At 39.8% G+C, this 20072-nt stretch overlaps 1 protein-coding gene across 1 annotated transcript in view; it reads left to right on the top strand.

Annotated features, from left to right (window-relative positions):
• nlgn2a (neuroligin 2a) overlaps positions 1–16645 on the top strand; it is a 197439-nt gene extending 180794 nt beyond the window's left edge. Inside the window, exons 5-9 of the mRNA XM_036597603.1 lie at positions 1920–2105; positions 9156–9421; positions 10019–10178; positions 10690–11056; positions 11878–16645. Coding sequence (XP_036453496.1) covers positions 1920–2105; positions 9156–9421; positions 10019–10178; positions 10690–11056; positions 11878–12712 — 1814 coding nt within the window. The 3' untranslated portion in view covers positions 12713–16645. The remainder of the gene's footprint in view (positions 1–1919; positions 2106–9155; positions 9422–10018; positions 10179–10689; positions 11057–11877) is intronic.
• Positions 16646–20072: the final 3427 nt, after the last annotated feature.

The following is a 20072-nucleotide window of genomic DNA, read 5'->3' as shown; positions in this document are numbered from 1 at the left end:
AGGCAAGCGACTATACAGTAGATGTGTAATTATAATTGCAGACTTGGCTGTGGTGTGTGTGTGTATTTGCGTTTGTGTATTTGTGTATGTGTATCCGTGTGTGTATATCCGTGCGTGTGTGTGTGCGTGCACTGACAGCTCGTCTCTCTTTAGTGTGTATTTCTCAAACGGGGGAGTTTGTCTGTGACGCCTCGCTGTGCAGCAATATGTGGGGAATGGGGGTGCACGTGAGTGTGTGTGTGTGTGTGTGTGTGTGTGTGTGTGTGTGTGTTTGGCGGGGGGGGCGTTGAGAGGCTGTTTGTACATCTCTTGCAGCTAAGCCATTTTAGGCAAATTATATATGGATATCGTATGTTACTGGTTGTTCTATCAAACTCATAGGTCTTATACAGGGAGATACCTGGCCTTGTCCAAAGACCTAGTCAGAATTTGGTAAAGGATGTGTCTTAAAAAGAAGTAAGTAAATGGTCTGCTTTTGTCATCATACCTTAATTAGTATAATGTTGGTTTTGCATTTGACACCTAAACATCAGGCCTGTTGTCTTCTTGAGCCTGTGCACACAACGTTGATATGTAAAGACACACCTGACTTTTATATGATTATATCAGGCTTTACAGGACAACTTGCAGCAGCATATACACACACACCACAACTACTTCTAACATGAATATCTTACATAGTGTTGCTTTACCCCTTACCGAGCCACAAAAAGCTCCATTAGTTCGCATTGAAGTCCCTGTAGTCCCTGAATAATAAGCCTTAGTATGTAATAAGCCTGTATTGTTAAGGGGTTAATGGACCAAACTGGCTTTTTAAATTCTTAACCCTTCAAGACTGAAGCAAAAGTGTGTTTTTTTGCCATGCAATCTGTGATGTGTAAATGCTGTTGAAGCATTTATTTGATATTGTCAGTATCGGGGCAAATCCTTTTTTTTTAAGATAATTCACGGATATCAGCTGCCCTTTACACTGTGTCAAAATTTCATGATGAATGAACTAATAGAAAGTTCCAAATTTGTTGGAATAAATCATTTCTGCTTTAATAAGTTAAAATGTGAGGCTTGTTACATACTAAGGCTTATTATTCAGTAACTGCAGGGACTTCAATGCAAACTGGCTAATCTGTTCACACCCTCAACAATGTCACGCAGTGATACACACACTCTGATGCTAATTGTATGATGTTAAAGTTTATTAGATAAGAGGATGCAGCATGTTAAAATTCTTTGAAACACAATGGGCATCAGTTGTAATACAGCAACATCTCACTCTGCATCAGCTTTTCTGCTTTTCTTTCTGCATTCAGGAGACATTTCACACATTTTTGAGACACTCAGCATCTGTGTGTGTATGTGTGTGTGTGTGTGTGTGTGTGTGTGTGTGTTTGTGTGTGTATGTGTGTGTGCGTGTGTGTGCGTGTTCTCTGCAGAGTCAAGCTTTGATCATGTATAGTTGCTGGTGTCTTGGAGGCAGATGAAACAGTTTCTTCAACTCAGCTCAAAACACCCACCATCTCCCTTTCCCCTCTCTCTTTCTCTCTCTCTCCCTCTCTCTCCCCCTTTCTCTCACTTTCTCTCTGTTCTTCTCTCGCACACTCTAGTCCCACATATTTATCATTTATTAGCACACCTTGGTTTTGTTCCATGAGTTAACCCTGAATGGAGAACATTGAAACTGCTGCTGTTTCTTATACCTCAGTGAAAGTTGCCTGAGAGAAATGAAGGTGTTAGATGACTTTTCAAAACATGGTTTATTGAGCTGAGGGAAGTGATAGCACTCGTTCCTTTCTCAGTATTGCAGTTTACTTCAATTTAATTGGTGATTTACTGCTTAGAGTACAGAACACTTGCCAAAGTGATGACCTTATTTATTTCATCTCTCCCTTTCTCTCTCTCTCTCTCTCTCTCTCTCTCTGTAGGTTTTCTCAGTACAGGAGACCAGTCTGCTAAGGGAAACTATGGGCTGTTGGATCAGATCCAGGCTTTGCGCTGGCTGAATGAGAATATTGGTCATTTTGGGGGCGATCCAGAGCGCATCACAATTTTCGGCTCCGGAGCTGGAGCCACCTGCATCAACTTACTCATCCTGTCCCACCACTCGGAGGGTAAGAGGATTGTGGTTTTTTTTGTACATCTTCAGATAAAAATGTCTCACCTTCATAGGAAAAACACAGTAAAACTCTGGCTGTGAAGGGCTTTTTTAAACTAAAGCTCCATGTTTCTTTGTTTAAAACTTGGCCTGTATTTGGATTCTCACTTCAGTTCCTTACTCTTGTAACTACATATTCAGAATAGTTATTGAATAATTTGTTTTAATTGCTAAAGTCTTGCAATTTAAACCAGAATAATAAAACTGCAGTTAATTTTTGAAAATTCTCATTACATATATACACTTGCATATATATACAGTACATATCGCACATATCATTAATTTTAAATATATATTTATATATATATATATATATATATATATATATATATATATATATATATATATATATATATATATGGCACATTACTATTATTGTTACATGTTACATTTAACTACTATGTAATACATATGGGACATATTATTCCATGTACTTGCATACAGTACATACAGTACTGTGCAAAATCTTAGGAACATAAGCAAATTATTTAAAATGTTAATGCATATAAAAGCACCATATATGATTAGAATAAATTCAAATAAACAAATACAGTAAAAAGTAACAAGAATTTCTTGTTTTAAAAAATCTTGTGAACTAGTTTGAAGAAGAAGGTTCCAGATTTTTTTCTTGACACCCCTAGTCAGTATTAGCTGATGATTATAAGTAATACCAGGCTTCCAGGCGGAGACGTTTGGACAGTTGTACACACATAAAATCATAATATTTTTCATCAAATCATAAAAAAATACTGAATTGCAGAAAATATGTGTTTCAGTAGTGACAGTTCTTAATGTTACACACTGATTTTCAGACTTTGGGGCACATATACTGTAAAACGATGAGATCTAACTGCTCACCATGTGGCCATGAGGGAGGGACAGGGATGCAGACTCACTTCCTGCAGTAAATGCACGGGTGTGGCTAAAATAAGGCTCTGCATTATGGACTAAAACTCTCTGCTTCAGTAGTCATATGAAAATGTGGAGTTGTATTTTTTTAATTTAAAATTAAACTCATGATAAATTTAAATATTTCAGCTTCGCTTCTGAAGAAATCAGAAAGATCTTTAAAAAACAGAAAGTGTCCCATAGATGATAATTTTGTATATGTTTAGCTTATGACTAACTCAATTAATGCCTTGGTTTAAATAGATCATGACATAATCCTTGTAAATATCTAAGGTCTAAATGCTTATAAGTGTGTCTAAATGAACATGCTTGTGTTTGTCTTGACCATTTAATTATATAACATGTAAGTGTTTGCTCGCTGGCTCTCGCAGTCATTAGGCTCAGTGTCAGTTGTGTATGCAGGGCCTGTGTGTATGTGTGTGTATAATTTCACCTGCCCTTTCAGACTCACATCATCTGTGTGTCACTGCTGTCTCACTCCGTTCTTCTCCATTGTCAAAAAAACCCTCCGTCTTCGTCCCCACCGTCCTCATCCTCACTGTCATCCTCACCTAACACCAGTCGTCCAGCCCTGACCTGCCAATCACCACAGGTAAGCCATGACAGCCCTTCTCCCTGGAGACGCCAGCCATGTCAGCTCAGCCTCATTCTATGGCCTGTGTCAAATCCCAGCAGAAGACACACAGCTGTAAGCTGTAGAATAGATACGGAGATAGGGCAGAGGAATGTGGAGAGGAGAGTACAGAGCACAGGGACAGGAGATGAGAAATCCCAGACACAGGGCAGGAAATAATCATTTTAAGGGACAGTTTTGCCCTCACAGGCATTTTATACATGTATAGGGACACCACAAACTATACAAAATAACATTTTCACAAATCACAATGCTAACTAATGATACTACTTTAACAGCAGAAAACATTTCAGTTAACATTAGCCGGCCTGTTGGTAGCTAACTAAATGAGCCCATTCTTAAATGATCACCAAATAAAGTAATGCAGTACATATGATCTAACTTGCAGCCCATTTCAATCTAGCATCTGTTTCTCAGTGGTAGATAAGCTGACTTTAAGCAACAACAGCATCAGGATGGCTACAGTGGCTGACTCACTACTTCCTGGCGCTTTAGCCAGGGTCACTTGTAGCCTTTCAGGGACCCTAAGCAGGATTTTGCTAGGTGATGGACTGTAAAATTAGGGGCTGAAGAATAACAGTAACTACCACAAGCTGTTTAAATTACATACATTTATAACTGGCTAATTTGTGTATTCCTGATGATTGCATGCTATAAGCCAAAACAAATGGAATAAAGTTACCACAAATAAAAACACATACCTTTATCTTCAAGTTTCAAGCTTTTCCTTCTCATCTTCTGTTTTTCTTTTCCATTTTTTAGCTCCATATGCATGTTCTTTTTTGAGGCATGATTAACCAGTCGCTTTTTCCTCTCGCTCAAGCATCTTAGACATAATGGAACAGTAGTAACCCAGAAGTTGTCAGAGAGCCTGGTGGCTGTGGGGCCCTAAACAGCTGTTTATGGCACTTATTATGTAGAGCTGGCACTGCCTATAGCCTGCTGCCTGCCATAGTCGCTAAAACATGGCGTTTCAGAAAGTTAGCCCTTCGAAGTTGACGCAAAAAACTATTTCTGTTTAATATCCTCTTCTCCGTTAATCACGAGTTCTCCGTGCCGTCACTGCGTTTGTTTGATATGTAAAGAATGTGATCTAACAGAGCTAAAAGAATTAAGATTTTTTTATTTAGTTTGTATCACAAGCTACCTCTCTGAACAAGAAAACACATGACTAGAAAAATAATTCACATCAGTCACGTTTTATCGTTACTCTGATTAAACAAATCAGTAATAAACTCTTACTGATCCAAGCTGTGCTCTCATGAATTCATAGAGTTGCTTGGAAAAAGATCACAGTGCATCCAGCAATAATGGAAGCATTGTGCACTTTTATGTTTGACTCCTGTGTTGAAAGTGGCACTGCTGTTTGTAATAATTTTTTATATTTAAAACATTATTTTGGGGGCAAAATGTTGAGCATGTGGGGATTTTTTGTCGCTTGCTATTGGTTTCCAGCTCTGCACTAACTCAGCATTCTCCAGCAAACCCAAACACTAAGTTGGTGTGTTGTACCTTTTCTGATTGTTGGAAATACAGAAATAGAAATAGCTCTTTGGCATATTCCCCTCTGTTCATGCTGGTTTATTTGGCTTGGAAATTATGCCTCTATTCCCTCCAGCCAGAATAAGACACTAGAATTTTGTAGTTTGTTGGAAAATAATGTGTTGGCATATCCTGAGCTGCAGATTGCAAGTAAAAGTGAGCAACGATGGATGAAATTTGTGAGAAGATTTTGATTAAGAAGACATAAAATAAATTTAAATGAGATCAAAATAATGATTAACAGAGGTGTTTGTGCTGTTGTAGTCTTTTTACAGGAACTAAACATCCTTCCGTTGACAGAAATGTCGTCTGACACTGTGGGAGTATTTTGCAGGTCCCCACGAGAAGTAAAATATTCTTATAAAAAATATAGATTTCGCTTGAAAAATCGCAAGAGCCAAAAGTCTTTTGGTTGCTGAAGTCAAGGTTAGGGTTGTTTAGGTACAGACGTATTTAGCTACAGCGATTAGAGAGCAAGAGTGTGTGTGTGCATGTGCTTGGGGAGGCAGTGGTGTTGGGAGGGTAGGTTTGCAGTGACTAAGCTACAGTAGCTACTTATTGATCTTTCTGGGAAAGAAGCTCCAACATGTTCTTCAATAATTAAACAGAGAAAGAGAGTCAGCAAGCGAGAGAGTCAGAGGGAGCTAGAAAAGAACGCAAGAGAAGAGAGAGAGAATAAGGGGGGAGAGAGAGAGCTCTTCACTAACAAGCATCTACACTAGACTTGCACTAGAAAGAGAAAAAAACAGATTGTGTTTGTAGAATGTGTACTTGTACATGAGAGTGAGAGAAAAAGGAAGAAAAAAGTGGAGAGGAGCAGAGGGGAAGAGACAGTGCTGCTGTACAGGGGTCTTCTCGTCTTTCTTAATGAGTGGATGTGGGTAAAAGCGGACGAGGCAGTGAGATGGAACAGAGGATGAAGCTGAGCAGTGCGAGAGGTACAGGTCTTTTCTGAGCGTGTGCAGTAGAAGGGCAGTATAAACCGCCTTATTAACATCTATAATCACCTCATTTAGATGAGTTCAGCTCTGCACTGCACTAGAGCGCACATGTAAAAACACAGCATTTACATTACAGGGTTAAAGTGGCATTGACTGGATTCTTTTTACAGCAGAATGAGCTCAAATCTGATTGTTTCAAATCAGAAGTTGATTCACCTGCTTCAATTTCGGAATGTCAGTATTATAGTGGATTATATTAATATTCACAAAAGTAAAGATAAGGACTTTCAGACACATAAATCTTAAATAACAGTTTGGTCTGTTGTTTTTTATTGTCTGTGTTCTGCTACTGTACAAATAATTCTGTCAGTCACAATTGTGTGTTCAGTGTACTTTTAAATAATTCTAAATCATACATAAACAATCAAGTTGAATCATGGTCTACTGACTTGTCTCTTAGAACATTCAATTAATTCAGCACAGTCGGGCCCGATTTGAGGAAGACTGGTTAGGTAAAATGACAAAAATCACCCCCCCTTTTCCATTCCCTCTGGATTAATGTTGGTATATCACCTAAGGTGTCTATCAGTATTTTCATCTCATCTATATTAACACACTAAGTTGTCTATGATGTACGATTGTCAGAAAGTTTTTTATATTGTGGGTTATTGGCTGGACCTGATAACACAAAATATGTTCTAATACCGTAGTATTAAAATATGTCAGATTTCAGATCACTGTGTTTTTAAGATTTTGAATATTAGATGAAAAGTTGTCAGAAAATATGTTTTTTCATATGCTAAAAAAATGATGTAAGTAACCCCCACTCTACCATACCCCTTGATTTTTTTTACAGTTTTACCGTTGGTTTTGCATCCCATCACAGTAACATGCGAAATATCTCCAAATATTGAATCATTGCTTTGAAAATACAAAATGTATTGTTTTACCTGTTTACACCCCTACTCTTACACAAGGGTGGCTGAAGTGAGAACAGCTCTTTATTTATTGAGAAACCAAGGAACAAGCTCACATCTGTGGGACAAAGGGTTGTTCAAAGCAAAAACCACTCCTGATGAAACTGAAAATATGTTGTATTATTGATTGTGGTCATGTTTGGAGCTGGGCAGTGAGAAATGTTTGACTTGAGATTCTAATAGAGTGTGTAGACTCTCAGCTTGGTACATTTAGCACACTGGCAGTAAAACACTGTGGCTTATTTGTGTGGCTGTGTGATAAATGGTGATTTCTTGGTCATAACATAACATGGCTGTGTCCTTTCCACTCTTTGCACGATTCCACACCCCATCCACACAATCATCACTGCTCAGAGCATCATTCAGACTGAAATGGGTCAGTAATAATGGAGATTAAACCATATAACACATCAAAGCAGTTTCTCAGACTAATCATTGCTGCAACCGTTCTGACAGGACATTGTTGTAGACGTTGTCTGAACCTACACCAGGTTTAGGAGTAATCATTAAATGTAAAGAGCTTCTCTCTTCAATCCTGTGATTTCAGGTCACATTGTGAATGTTTTAAGCCACTGATCATGCAGCATGATCATTCACACACCTCCTTCAGTTCACTTCAAGTTTATTGGCACATGCAGTAACCGTATAATGTGTAACGTAAGTAGTGAAATTCTAAGCACTGAGCCCCCAGGACTTTGCATAGTAAAATACAATTGTAAGCATCAGCAGGACATGCACAGATAGACCCCCAGGGAGGTGTGCTTGAGCCCCTGACCTTTTGCCCTCACAACTGCGTAAGTGCCTTCTTGATCATCATGTATAATCATTGTCTTTTGTATGGTCATTGTTGAAGATCAGTTGATTAGAGCTTGTCCGAATATGGCACAGCTTCTGCAAGTTTTATTACTCTTGGGCACCCCCTCTGCAGCAGGATCAGCGCCTGTGGATATTTCAGTTCAGTCAACCCCATCCTGACTCTTTAAGAGAGCGTCACATTGAATAATGAGGCTACTTTGAGCAACATCCAAATAAAATGCAAGGGCTGCTAATAACTTGATAAAACATTTTTGTTATTGTGAAAACAGGGATTATGCTAGCTCTGTGCAGCTCTGAAACAGAGTTAAAACTTAATGGTTTATAGCAATTAGGTAATGTAGCGTCCAGAAAAACATTTTGTAACATCAGTTGTGCTTCAGATTCCTTCCTTGAGCAGATGAGCAGAGCTGATGAGCATGTTGAAAAAGTATTCTGTCTCCTGAGGATGTAAGTGAATTATCTACTATTGTCATCACATCTTCCTCAGTATTATGTTGATTTTTTTGCATATGAGACTGAAACATTGAACCGGACCTTCTTTATGAGCCTGTGCGTGTGGTGTGGTCTAGAAAACTCCCATGAAATCCAACTTGACACCTCTGACTTTTAAATTATTATTTCAGGCTTTATAGGGTGACTTGCAGCAGCACATGTAAACCATTTTTGGTGTGTTTTTTGTCCTGTGTCAATAATGCTACTTCTTTCAATTTTAACCAAAAATCTAACATAGTCCTGCTTTAATGTTCATATGTCCTTTTTTCCCTTAAGCACCCCAAAAATATCTGTGTGTGGGCCTGGATATAAGAATAAAATAATTAAATCTAAATCTAAAAAAATCTATAAAAATGCACATAATACTACCAAAATAAAATGTATTAGTGATAAAATAACAAACTCTATAATAATAAAAAAAACTACATTTGAAATAGGCCACAAACATGATACAAAATTATTTGGAATTAAATATTGGTAAATACACATGAACTTAACTTACATTATCTTACAATAACTTTAAAAACATTCTTTACTTCTCCTACAAAATGACCATTTCCGAGATGGAAGGTGGTTGTGTTTCAACTGCGACGTCATCACGCTATCAGCATACAGTGGAGTAAACATCATACTTAGTCTCTGAAGTGCAAAAGCAGATTGTGTTTGATATATACTCTGTGTTTGGTCTCCTGCAGGACTCTTCCAGAGAGCCATCGCCCAGAGCGGCTCGGCCATCTCCAGCTGGTCCATCAACTACCAGCCTCTGAAGTACACCAAGATCCTGGCGCGCAAGGTGGGCTGCACTTACGGCGAGACGGCCGACCTGGTGGACTGCCTGCGGAGGAAAAACTTCAGGGAGCTGGTGGATCAGGACATCCAGCCCGCACGCTACCACATCGCCTTCGGGCCTGTGGTGGACGGAGACGTGGTGCCGGATGACCCTGAGATCCTCATGCAGCAGGTCTAAATGGCTTTAGAATTCACTTCCAACTGAAAGTACCTTTCTTCACATGCCGATGGAGTGTACTTTCAGACCGAGCATGCTGCATGCTTGGAGGGCCGCAGAGCTACATAGTTTAGCGGTTTCCCAGTTGTGCTGAATCAGTTAAAAAGCCGGGAAAGCATTAAACTGAGCAGTCTTGTGGTCCTCCAGGACTGGAGTCTGTTTCATAGAATGTTTTCACAGAGAATTTTCATTAGCAGCATAATAACATCCAAGGCTTGGAATAATCAGTGGCCGAACTACATACAGACGGTTGTAAGTGCTACACACTTCTTGGATGTAATTCAAAGCCAAACATAAAACGGAAAATGCTTCACTGAAGCTCCCTATGCTTTATCCTTGAAGAGTAATGCAAAAGCGTGCACTTTTTTCCCTCAAGAGATATCATTCTTAGCTCTAGTGTGACACTTCACAGACAGGGCTGTGAAAGTAAAGTTTCTTTTTCTAAGTGAGCAGGTGCTTGTCTGTTTCAGAGGAATGAGAAGGCATTTTATGTTTTTTTAATTATTATTATTTTAAGATCTAGCACTGTAACTTGCACACTGTGTCCACTAGGGGGAGTTCCTGAATTATGACCTATTGATTGGCGTGAACCAAGGGGAGGGGCTGAAGTTTGTGGATGATGGTGGCTCCGAGAGCGAGGAGGGAATTTCTGCAGCTGCCTTCGATTACACTATCTCCAACTTTGTGGACAACCTTTATGGATATCCTGAAGGTGAGCGTTATCAGGCCCTAGAGGGATTGATAGCTGGGCCTTTTTTATGTTATTTTTGAATGCCGCATTATAAAATACAGCCAAATCTGTTCAAATCTACACATCAGCGGAAACAAGACATAAACAGCGAAAGCTGCCACACAACACAGCCTGCATTATAGAGCAGCTGCCACTAGAGGATGCTATTGGACTAGAATTTTTTATCTCTTGCCAAAAACAAGGTTTTGAAATGAATTTATGAGAGAATAGTGGATTTCAAGCTTGGTTATCTTACCATCTGGGAAATCATTTGTCCCTTCAAGGGTAAAGGTGTCTTGCTGAAAGGAACATGTCAATACAAACAGGGGGCATCTATGTTTATTAGTGCTGAAGTTTCATTGTCCTGCACACAAACCCAAAATGTTAATTTCTTCATTTGTCAACACTTCAGATATTGGATATTTGATGCCCTATTTAAATTTGTATATTTTCTCTTCTCTTTCTGCATTTCTCTTCTTTCATCTTCTTCTAGGTAAAGACATACTGAGGGAGACCATTAAGTTTATGTACACAGACTGGGCGGATCGTGATAATGGCGAAATGCGCCGAAAGACCCTGCTAGCATTATTCACAGACCACCAGTGGGTGGCGCCAGCAGTGGCCACTGCCAAGTTGCATGCAGATTATCAGTCGCCGGTCTACTTCTACACGTTCTACCACCACTGCCAAACAGAGACACGGCCAGAGTGGGCAGACGCTGCACATGGGGATGAGATTCCTTATGTGTTCGGTGTGCCCATGATTGGAGCAACTGACCTCTTCCCCTGCAACTTCTCCAAAAATGATGTCATGCTCAGTGCTGTGGTCATGACCTACTGGACCAACTTCGCCAAGACTGGGTACGTTTCTGAGCTGTGGTCAAAAGATGCCCAGTAGGCAGTGGATTCAGACAATCCTGCAGACTGTAAGGTCACTAATTTCACTCACATGTCTCTCTTTTAGAGGCAGAAGACCTAATTAGTCACATTAAAGTTGGAATAAAACTCTCTCACTCCTTATGAAACCTTAGAACAGACCTTGTAGAACTGGAGAAGGTTATCATTTTTAAAAGTTAATTCCAATAGATTTAACTTCCAATTTATCTCAAGAAATCTCATTAAGTACTGGCCAAGGCCTTTTCTCATTGGTTGATTGCTTGTTTGTGTGATTACTGCATGTAGCTCATGCAAAAGTTTTCAAAGACACTTACAGATTTACATTTGGCTCAGTGTGCTTAGATTTTATTTGAATTGGACAATGCAGTGATGTAAAGTACATACACTACATACACTAATGTTTGTTAGTTTTTTGTTCTGTTTCCATTAAATTAATATTTATGACTGGACTTTACTGTAATATTATCTGAATGTAATATACCAGTAAAATATAATTAATCCCCATTTACATTATATAATATAATATGCATTTTCATATTAAAGAAATGTTTCTATAAAATCATTTTCAAAAAACTACAACCTTGGTAGCGTGCTTTTTTTATTAAAACTGAGTTGGCATGGTATTATATGACTGTGATTATTGCACAGCATTATAAATCCATAGGCAAAATTCTACAGGCATAATAAATCCACAAAACCCAAATAAATATGGAGTCAGCCCTTATAGCACATTTTATGTAGATTGCAAAACCATCTTACTGACCAAGTCTTCTGCCTTCTTTCAGGGACCCTAACTTGCCAGTTCCCCAGGACACCAAGTTCATCCACACCAAGCCTAACCGCTTTGAAGAGGTCATCTGGACCAAGTTCAACTCCAAGGACAAGCAGTACCTTCACATCGGCCTGAAGCCTCGCATCCGTGACAACTACCGGGCCAATAAGGTGGCCTTCTGGTTGGAGCTGGTCCCTCACCTCCACAACCTACATGAAGAGCTCCTGAGCTCCACCACCACTCGCTTACCAATAGGGACCACTCGGCCTCCGACCTGGAAGGGTCAGGGCCCCCGCACCACTCGTCTGCCGTACCCCACCTTCCCTCCAGACCCAGATCCAGAAGGATCTGAGCGGCCTCGCTTCTCGCCTTTTCCTAGCGACACACGAGACTATTCGACAGAGCTTAGCGTGACGGTTGCCGTGGGCGCCTCGCTCCTCTTCCTCAACATCCTGGCCTTTGCTGCGCTCTACTATAAGCGAGACAAGAGGCACGAGATGCGCCGGCATCGCTTGTCCCCCCAGCGCGGCGTTCCAGCTAACGACTTAGCACACAGCCAGGAAGAAGAGATAATGTCCTTGCAGATGAAGCACTCTGAACACGATGCCCACCATGACATGGAACCGCTGCGGCCACACGACATCCTGCGGCCTGCCTGCCCACCCGACTACACACTGGCACTGCGTCGGGCGCCCGACGACGTGCCGCTCATGACACCGAACACCATTACCATGATCCCCAGCACCATCACTGGAATGCAGCCCCTCCACGCCTTCAACACTTTCCCCACCACTGCCACCGGCCACAACAACACCCTTCCCCACCAGCACTCCACCACTCGCGTATAGTTACTGCCCTCTAGTGGAGAGAGGGAGGACAACACGCCCTTTCACCTGACCCCTTTTACTCTCTCTCTCTGTTCTCCCTTTAAAGGCCCTCTCTCTTACAGTTCCACAATTCTCTCTGTTGAAGAAGCGCAGCAGCACCCCCTAGTGGTGCTCTCACAAATCCAGATAGACAGCATGTATTAGCTGTAAACGCTGTAGCCATTGAGGCAGCTTCTTTTTCAGACTCTGCTGTGAGACAAGGCTGTGGTTGGCAGTGACGCGTTGTCCATTAATGGTCACTTTCGTATTCTTTTCCACATTGCTGTAAGTGGAACCAAACAGTCAGTGGGCGAGCGAGTGCTGTTGTCATGGCAGATACGATGCAGACAGAGAGAAGAGAGAGAGAGAGAGAAAGAACGACAGAGGGATTTTTTTCTAGTTTTCTTTACTCCCCTCCCTTACATGAAAGACTACAGTTATTAGCCCTTCATCTCAGCTCTCATCATATCCCTCTGAAGTCTTATTCTCTTCCTTACTCTCCATTGTTCCATTACAGCGCTCTCATTATCAACTCATTCTCCCCTCCTCTGAGCACTGTCTGAAAATGCTCTGTGACCTTGTGTAATGCACAGTGGAGTCATTTTTTATATACAAAACAGAACGTGCAGTAAGTAAACAACACATGATGATACACGGATATGTTCTTTCTACCAGCAATCTTGGTGCCAAGTACTGTAGTACACCCCGGCAACAAGATAGACCAAGAGATCAAACGACTACGTCCTGGAACCGAAGAGAAAGTTAAAAGTGCCAACCTGATCGCTCTCTAGCTTTTCTTTTATTTTTTCACCTTCCTTTTTTGTCATTTCTACCCTAACATCTGTTAGACTTTGGCTGTGTCTTTTTTTCTTAGAAAGATTTGTACATGTATAGATATAGATATTATATAAATATATAAATATATATATATTCAGAGAATGATATATATTTAAAAGGTTTGCTCAGTGGGATCTATGCATGAAATATTTTTAAAATGACAAGGAGGAACTCGAAGGTAAACTCACAGCACACGTCTGAGGTACTTGAGGTTCAATTGTTCAGTTTCTTCATTTTTTTGTTTACAGTTCAAATTCATGGAAAAGGCTGACTGCGCGTATCTGCAGGAGCAACTCGTCCTCAGTAGCACTAAACAAATTAGTCAAACATGCCATAGAAGAGCTCCAGCTCCTTCTTTCCTGCCTTGCTCTTGCATATGACACCCCTTGCTTTTTAACCAGTCATTTGAGACATTGCTCTGCTAACGTCCTTTCATACATTCTTTCATATCAATGTATAATTATTGGTGCTATTGTTTTATAGTTGGCCGTTGACTACGGCTGTACTATATCTTTAAGTATACTAGTGAACAGCAACATGTCCATGGTCACCTAGCCTGGCTAGCTGCCGTTACGCGAGTGATAGACACATGTAGCTATTCTTAAGCTTGTGAAATAGGGCTTGGTAAACTAGTTTACAGAGTTTGTTATGTTTTTTCAGCATTCACACTCTGTCATTGCTTCATTTTCACTCTCTCCTGCTGTTTGCATCTTTATTTCCACAGCATGCTAATTCTTTTGGTGGGAGCGCTAATCATGTTTGCGTCAGAATGTTAGAGTACGTGTGTATGAGCTCTGAGCTGACAGCAGTGCCTCACAACAAGACTGCTAATTGGAGAGAAATTGAGAGACGAAAATTCAGAATAAGAGTCAGAAATATAGCTAGATAATGTGTTCCTTTAGAAAAGACTTCCCTCGTTAGCTTTTTCCTTCTCTCCTCTCGTACTCTCAGCATTCAGCCCCCTAGACTGCACAGTGTGGTGGGAAGTAGAGCGGTGGCGCAGAGAACGTAGTGAGTCTTTTTTAACTTTTTAGTGACGCAACTCCTCAAACATAAAATCCATATGTGGTGTAATCCCACGTGCTCCTTCAGTGTGGTTACAACAAGCACAGAGAACAGAGAGAGCCCAGTGAGCTAGGCTAGGCTAATGAGATTTAAAGCACTCATTTCCAGTCTTCTGGATGTCTGAGTGCTTTCTGGTAGCTAACCCATGTTGTGCCTCAATGGATAGGCCTCAAGGACTCTCCAAAATGCCTGTGCAATGAAGGCAGACATCAAAGGCCTGTGAGTCCTATATTAAATTGGTCATGACGAATAAAAGCTCTTTCTGGATGCTATTGTTTTGGTGCCTGCTGAGCATATTTTTTTTCTTTCTCAACAATATGTATAGCCTGTTAGGCTAATGTAGCTCCGATAAGATTGACCTGAGGTCTAGGACATGGTGTCTTTTCATCAGACACAGCAGGCACCTCATGCACACACAAAATCATAGGAACAACACAGTATAAATATCCACCATATCTCTTCATTGCCTTAGCTTTGGTTAGCATCGCTGTCCTGAGTTCTGTGAGAGTGACAGGCTGTTGTGGTGGAGATGTGTCTTTTTCTACAGGCTCGTATGTGGAACAACTGCTGGACTGCTGGTGTAGCCTACCGAGACTGAGCAGTCTCAGAGCGGGGGCTAACAGTCTGATGCTGCACTGTAACATATGAAAATATTAGCATTGCTGAACTAGCATACTGGAGATCCTGTATGCTGGACAGCGGAAACAATTCAGTGCTGAATCTTTGGTACTGGATTCTAACTTGGAGGCACACAAAACCATCAAGACAGAAAAACAGAGGACGTTTGTAGCGTGAAAGCTACTGTGAATAATGATTCAGTATAACTGGTTGGACCAGTGTGCCCCACTGATGACTATTTGTGGTAGGAAGCTTATCTGAGCTCTGAACTTAGCTTATCAGCTAAGCTTACCAGAAGTGGACATGAGGTGCATACAAAACAACATGAACTTTGAAATTCTTCCTTTCTTTTATTTTGCTCTGTTTTTGTATGCTAAACCACTAGAGGGCAACATTGTGGTAAAATTACAGTAGAGACCTTTTCCTCTTGATGAAGGCGTACGGAAAGCAAAGGTCCTAAACGGAGAAGAGGACTTAACTGTACATTTTTAAGTGTAAGATCAAACCAACAAAAATATTTGTAAATATTCAGTTTCTCGTTTGTTTGTTTGTTTGTTTGTTTGTTTTCTGAGTGAATGAAATACTTACTTTGTGAGCAGGACAACAAGTGCAAGTTTGAATTCAGCCACCAGCAAACTTCAGTATAAAAGCCTGATTTTGCTGTCTCATTCATTTTAGGGCATTAAGGAGTAATGATGCAGTGATTTTATGGTCCAGCTGGATGATCATCTTTTCAGATAAAACACATTAAATAGCTAAACATCTAATTTTTACAGTTACACTTAATCATCAGCATGTTTAATCAAACCCTTTACATAAACCTCATTCTGACAGTTTCACACAGAGAATTATAGTTGTTCCATTTAATGCTGTGAAATGGCGGCTCATATAAAGCTGCTCTGGAATTTTACAGGATTTTGCAGGATTGCCTCTCTATAACTTATGAAAGTAAACACAGTTGAGTCTGGTTTTGAGTTGGTTACATTTTGATCGTGTTTAATTTCATAGATGTTTCATTTCATTATTACATTCATTTTCAAATTCATCTGCTGAAAGTTCCCTGTATTTCAGAACACTCGTGGTCTGAGTAATGCAGAATTAAAGAAGCACATTATTAATCTCCCTGGGGGAAATAAGTCCTTCCTGATAAGCTTTGCTGGGTGGCTAACTTGCGCCTGTTGTCTTGTTTTTAATTTCTTTGTTGAAAATCAGAAACCCAAGACTTGAGATGAAGAAAACATGTTAATAATGGATTTAAAAATAGATGCTTATTAAAAAAAAAAGAAAAGTAAAAAATATATAAATAAGGAGATGATATTTCTGTTAATTTAGAAATTATTACACACTGTATGCTGTGACTCTGATCTGGGGAACATTAAATACATTCATAGCCGACTCCTGTCACTGTTTCTTTACTAAATAAGTGTATATAATACTGTATAATCACGCACACTGTTTACTGACTACTTATGCATAGTGTACCTTCACAGAATTGCACTGTAGTCTAGAGTACCATAAAACATCACTATGTCTCTTTCACTGCAGGTTCACTGCAAAACATTTCGGTGTCCAGGTCTATTTTATGGCTCCTGTAGTCAGATCATCTAGTGTCCTTAAATGAAGCAGCATTTTAACAGCTATAACATTACATGTCCAAAGATGCTACAGTGTTATACAAGTTTTTGGGAAGTAACCAGTACAATATTTGTGACAGAGACTAAAACATTATTACACTTTTGAGTATTAAGTGCATTTCCATACTTGCTAGACCATATCCAGTTTCATGTTGTTTCTTGACCTCACACTTAACTACAGCAGATAATACATAAATCTAAGGTCACCACATGTCCAGGATTTCCTTGGATTATACAGGTTTTTGGTTGCCTGTCCTGGAAAAAAATCTATTCCAAAAATAGCGTTTTCATATGTTGGCACTTCTTAGGGTTTAAACTGCTGTTTTTATCCAGTCAAACCTTTGGTATACAAAGAATTAGTTCGATTAGGTCAGGTTAACATCAAAGTAAGAACAACAGTTTGAGAAAGGTGAACTGTTGGTGACATTTAGGAACTACAGGCATCACTTCAACATGATAACTGAGAAGATTACATTCTATAACTGAACTGACATGTATCTACCTTAGCCACAGGGTTTCACTTCCTGTTTAGTTTGATAATGTTGACTGGGCAAAAGCACAGTAATAACAACAACAACAGCACTACTACTACTTATATTAATAATAATAATAATAATAATAATAATAATAATACGTTAGGAATATTAGAAATTAAATTAATATAATAATGTACCCACAGCTAATGCACCCACTCCAGTAATCTCTGTCTTCACTGTAAAAGGCTAAGCAGTTGAAAATGTTCAGAGACAGACTTTAAATGAACGTATTCACTCAACATTCAACAGCCGTTGTAAAGCGGCAGCAGTCAAAGTGAAGATGTTACTTCATGTGTCATTCACAACTGTTATAGGTGGGTTTTCTGCTCCCAGTTCACTGTAAAAGTCGCAGTGCCTTATGGGATTGGCTCTTGGCGCTCATCAAAGGGTGTGTGCTGAATGTGCGGTTAATGAGGTAAGTGAACTTTTTAACCTGAATGATACTGGTCTCTTTGAAATTTCGCTTTGTACTTGTTCCTGTGTCTAACTAGCTGCAGTTGAATGTAGTATTTCGTTCAAAAACCAAGCCAGTCAATTTCCTCATGCTAGCTAACGTTAGCCTTCGTCTTCTTGCTAGTCAGTTAGCTAACGCTAACTGTAACGTTTTTGTTTGTCCGAGTTGAAGCTGCGAACATTTAAGTGAAGAGGTGGTTTGGTCAGCCGTTGTGTTTGTTATTTATGTTGAGGTTTAGTCTTATAACAGTTCAGCTTAAGCTTGATTAATTTTAAGACCGGTCTCATCATTTAGCCCAGATATTTGAAAATTAGAAATATGCAGAAAACCAGGTAGTTAGCTAGTCAGCTAAATTAGTTAGCTAACCTAGCTACCTTAGCTTAGCGAGCTAGGTTAGCTTTCGTTCGTTTTGTTCTTCCTGTTTCAGTGAACTTGCTGAACAGCCATAGTCTGTATGGACATGCTTGCTGAAAGGATATTTTAGGGGAGCTTATTTTCCTTCTGTCAGTGATAATTCAGAGCTGGTCATTTATTGGTAGCTTTCCTTTTGCTCTTTGCTAACATTAGAAATGAAGGTAAAGTTAGCTTGGTTTGTCTGTTTTATCTTGGCACCAATACAACTGGCACCACAGAGGGTTTACAGAGAGGGACATTGCTGTGGGGTGTTTACTGTGATTTGTAAGTTATGTTTAAGTTAAAAATAACTTATACGTATAACTTACAATCAGAGTAAACAGCTAACAGCAGTGTCACTCTCTGTAAAAGTATTTACTAACTACATGTCTATTAAAAAATAACAGACACGTAGTTAGAAAATACATTAGAGGTACCGTTAAGCCCTATTCGAGCTGGAACAGTTTTACCAAAGGAGGTCCCATAGTGTAATTCATAAGGGATTTAACTGGCTAGTTCGTGCGGGATAAAGTTATCTGTAATTTCCCCACATTAGCTCGGATAGCCCGGATCAAAACCTCATAGCTCGGACATTCACTTCAGCATTAAGGCCTTTACACACCGAGCGCGATTTATAGAGAAATTAAGCATGCGTATAAATAGCCACGTTTACATGCAGCCTAATAATCCATTAATAATCCGACTAATAACGCTAGCTCAATCGGAATAGAATACGTCCATGTAAACACCTCAGTCGGAATAGTCTAGTCCAATTGAGGCCATTCGGAATACAATTTCTATCCGATTGAACGAGGTGGGTAAACTAAATAATCCGTTAAATAGAAGAATAATAACCATGTAAACGCCTGAATCCGATTACATTCCAATCGGAACGTGTAAATACGTTCTGCTCTAAACTTTAAAAGACGGCGGTGGGACGGACGTCCAGCTTATCTCAGAACTTCTTCAATAAGGACATGTAAAGCATGTTTTCCTGAGTCTGACATCATTTTAAAGCAATTAAAAACACAAGCGTGCCAACTGGAAACTCATCTCGCTCGGACTGGACCTCACGTGATGTTGGCTGTCATGGTAACGTTTACTCTAAGCGCTACTCCACGCATGCGCGTCATTTTGCATCGGATTACTTGTAGTGAGCATGTAAACGAAGATTTTCCATCAAACTGTTGAATAGAGTGTGCATATAAACACCTCAGTCTGAGTCTGTAATCCGATTGTATTCAATCAGATTGGCAAAAATCTTTGCATGTAAACATAGCCAATGATGATATTCTCTGGTGTTGGCAGGACAACGACCAGCAGACAGAACTTTTTGACCAGCGTTTGCTTCCTCACGGATGGTGTTAGAAAAAGCAGCTCAAACTGAGTTACACATATCTGAGATTTATGTGAAATCTCATACAGTTCCAGCTGAGGAATGTGGTGGTGAAACTCTCTGTGCTTCTTTAACTTTTTTAGAATGAACAGCAGCCCCCCCAGTGTCATGGTTTACCCACTGTTAGAGGAGCAAAGGAGATCTGTCACTGCATATAAAGATGCGTTGCAAAATAATTGCTGTGCTTTTGATACGGAAAAAATAGTGTCAGAATACTTTACATTTTTGAGCTGTTCATTCGCATCCGGTTCGATGTGTAAAGGCCCTTAAAATTAGAATTAAACAGATCCAAATAAACAACAAATATCAACTGCCAGTTAATACCAAATAGTATAGCATTAGGCTCATTCAACTTGGCAAATGTGTTCCAACAAGACAGAAATACTGCTGTCTTAGAAGAGGATCCTTC

The sequence above is a fragment of the Colossoma macropomum genome, unplaced genomic scaffold (assembly GCF_904425465.1).
Source record: "Colossoma macropomum unplaced genomic scaffold, Colossoma_macropomum, whole genome shotgun sequence".
NCBI classification, from domain to species: domain Eukaryota; kingdom Metazoa; phylum Chordata; class Actinopteri; order Characiformes; family Serrasalmidae; genus Colossoma; species Colossoma macropomum.
Note: the sequence above shows the minus strand (reverse complement) of the source record. Positions and strands in the feature narration are given on the sequence as shown.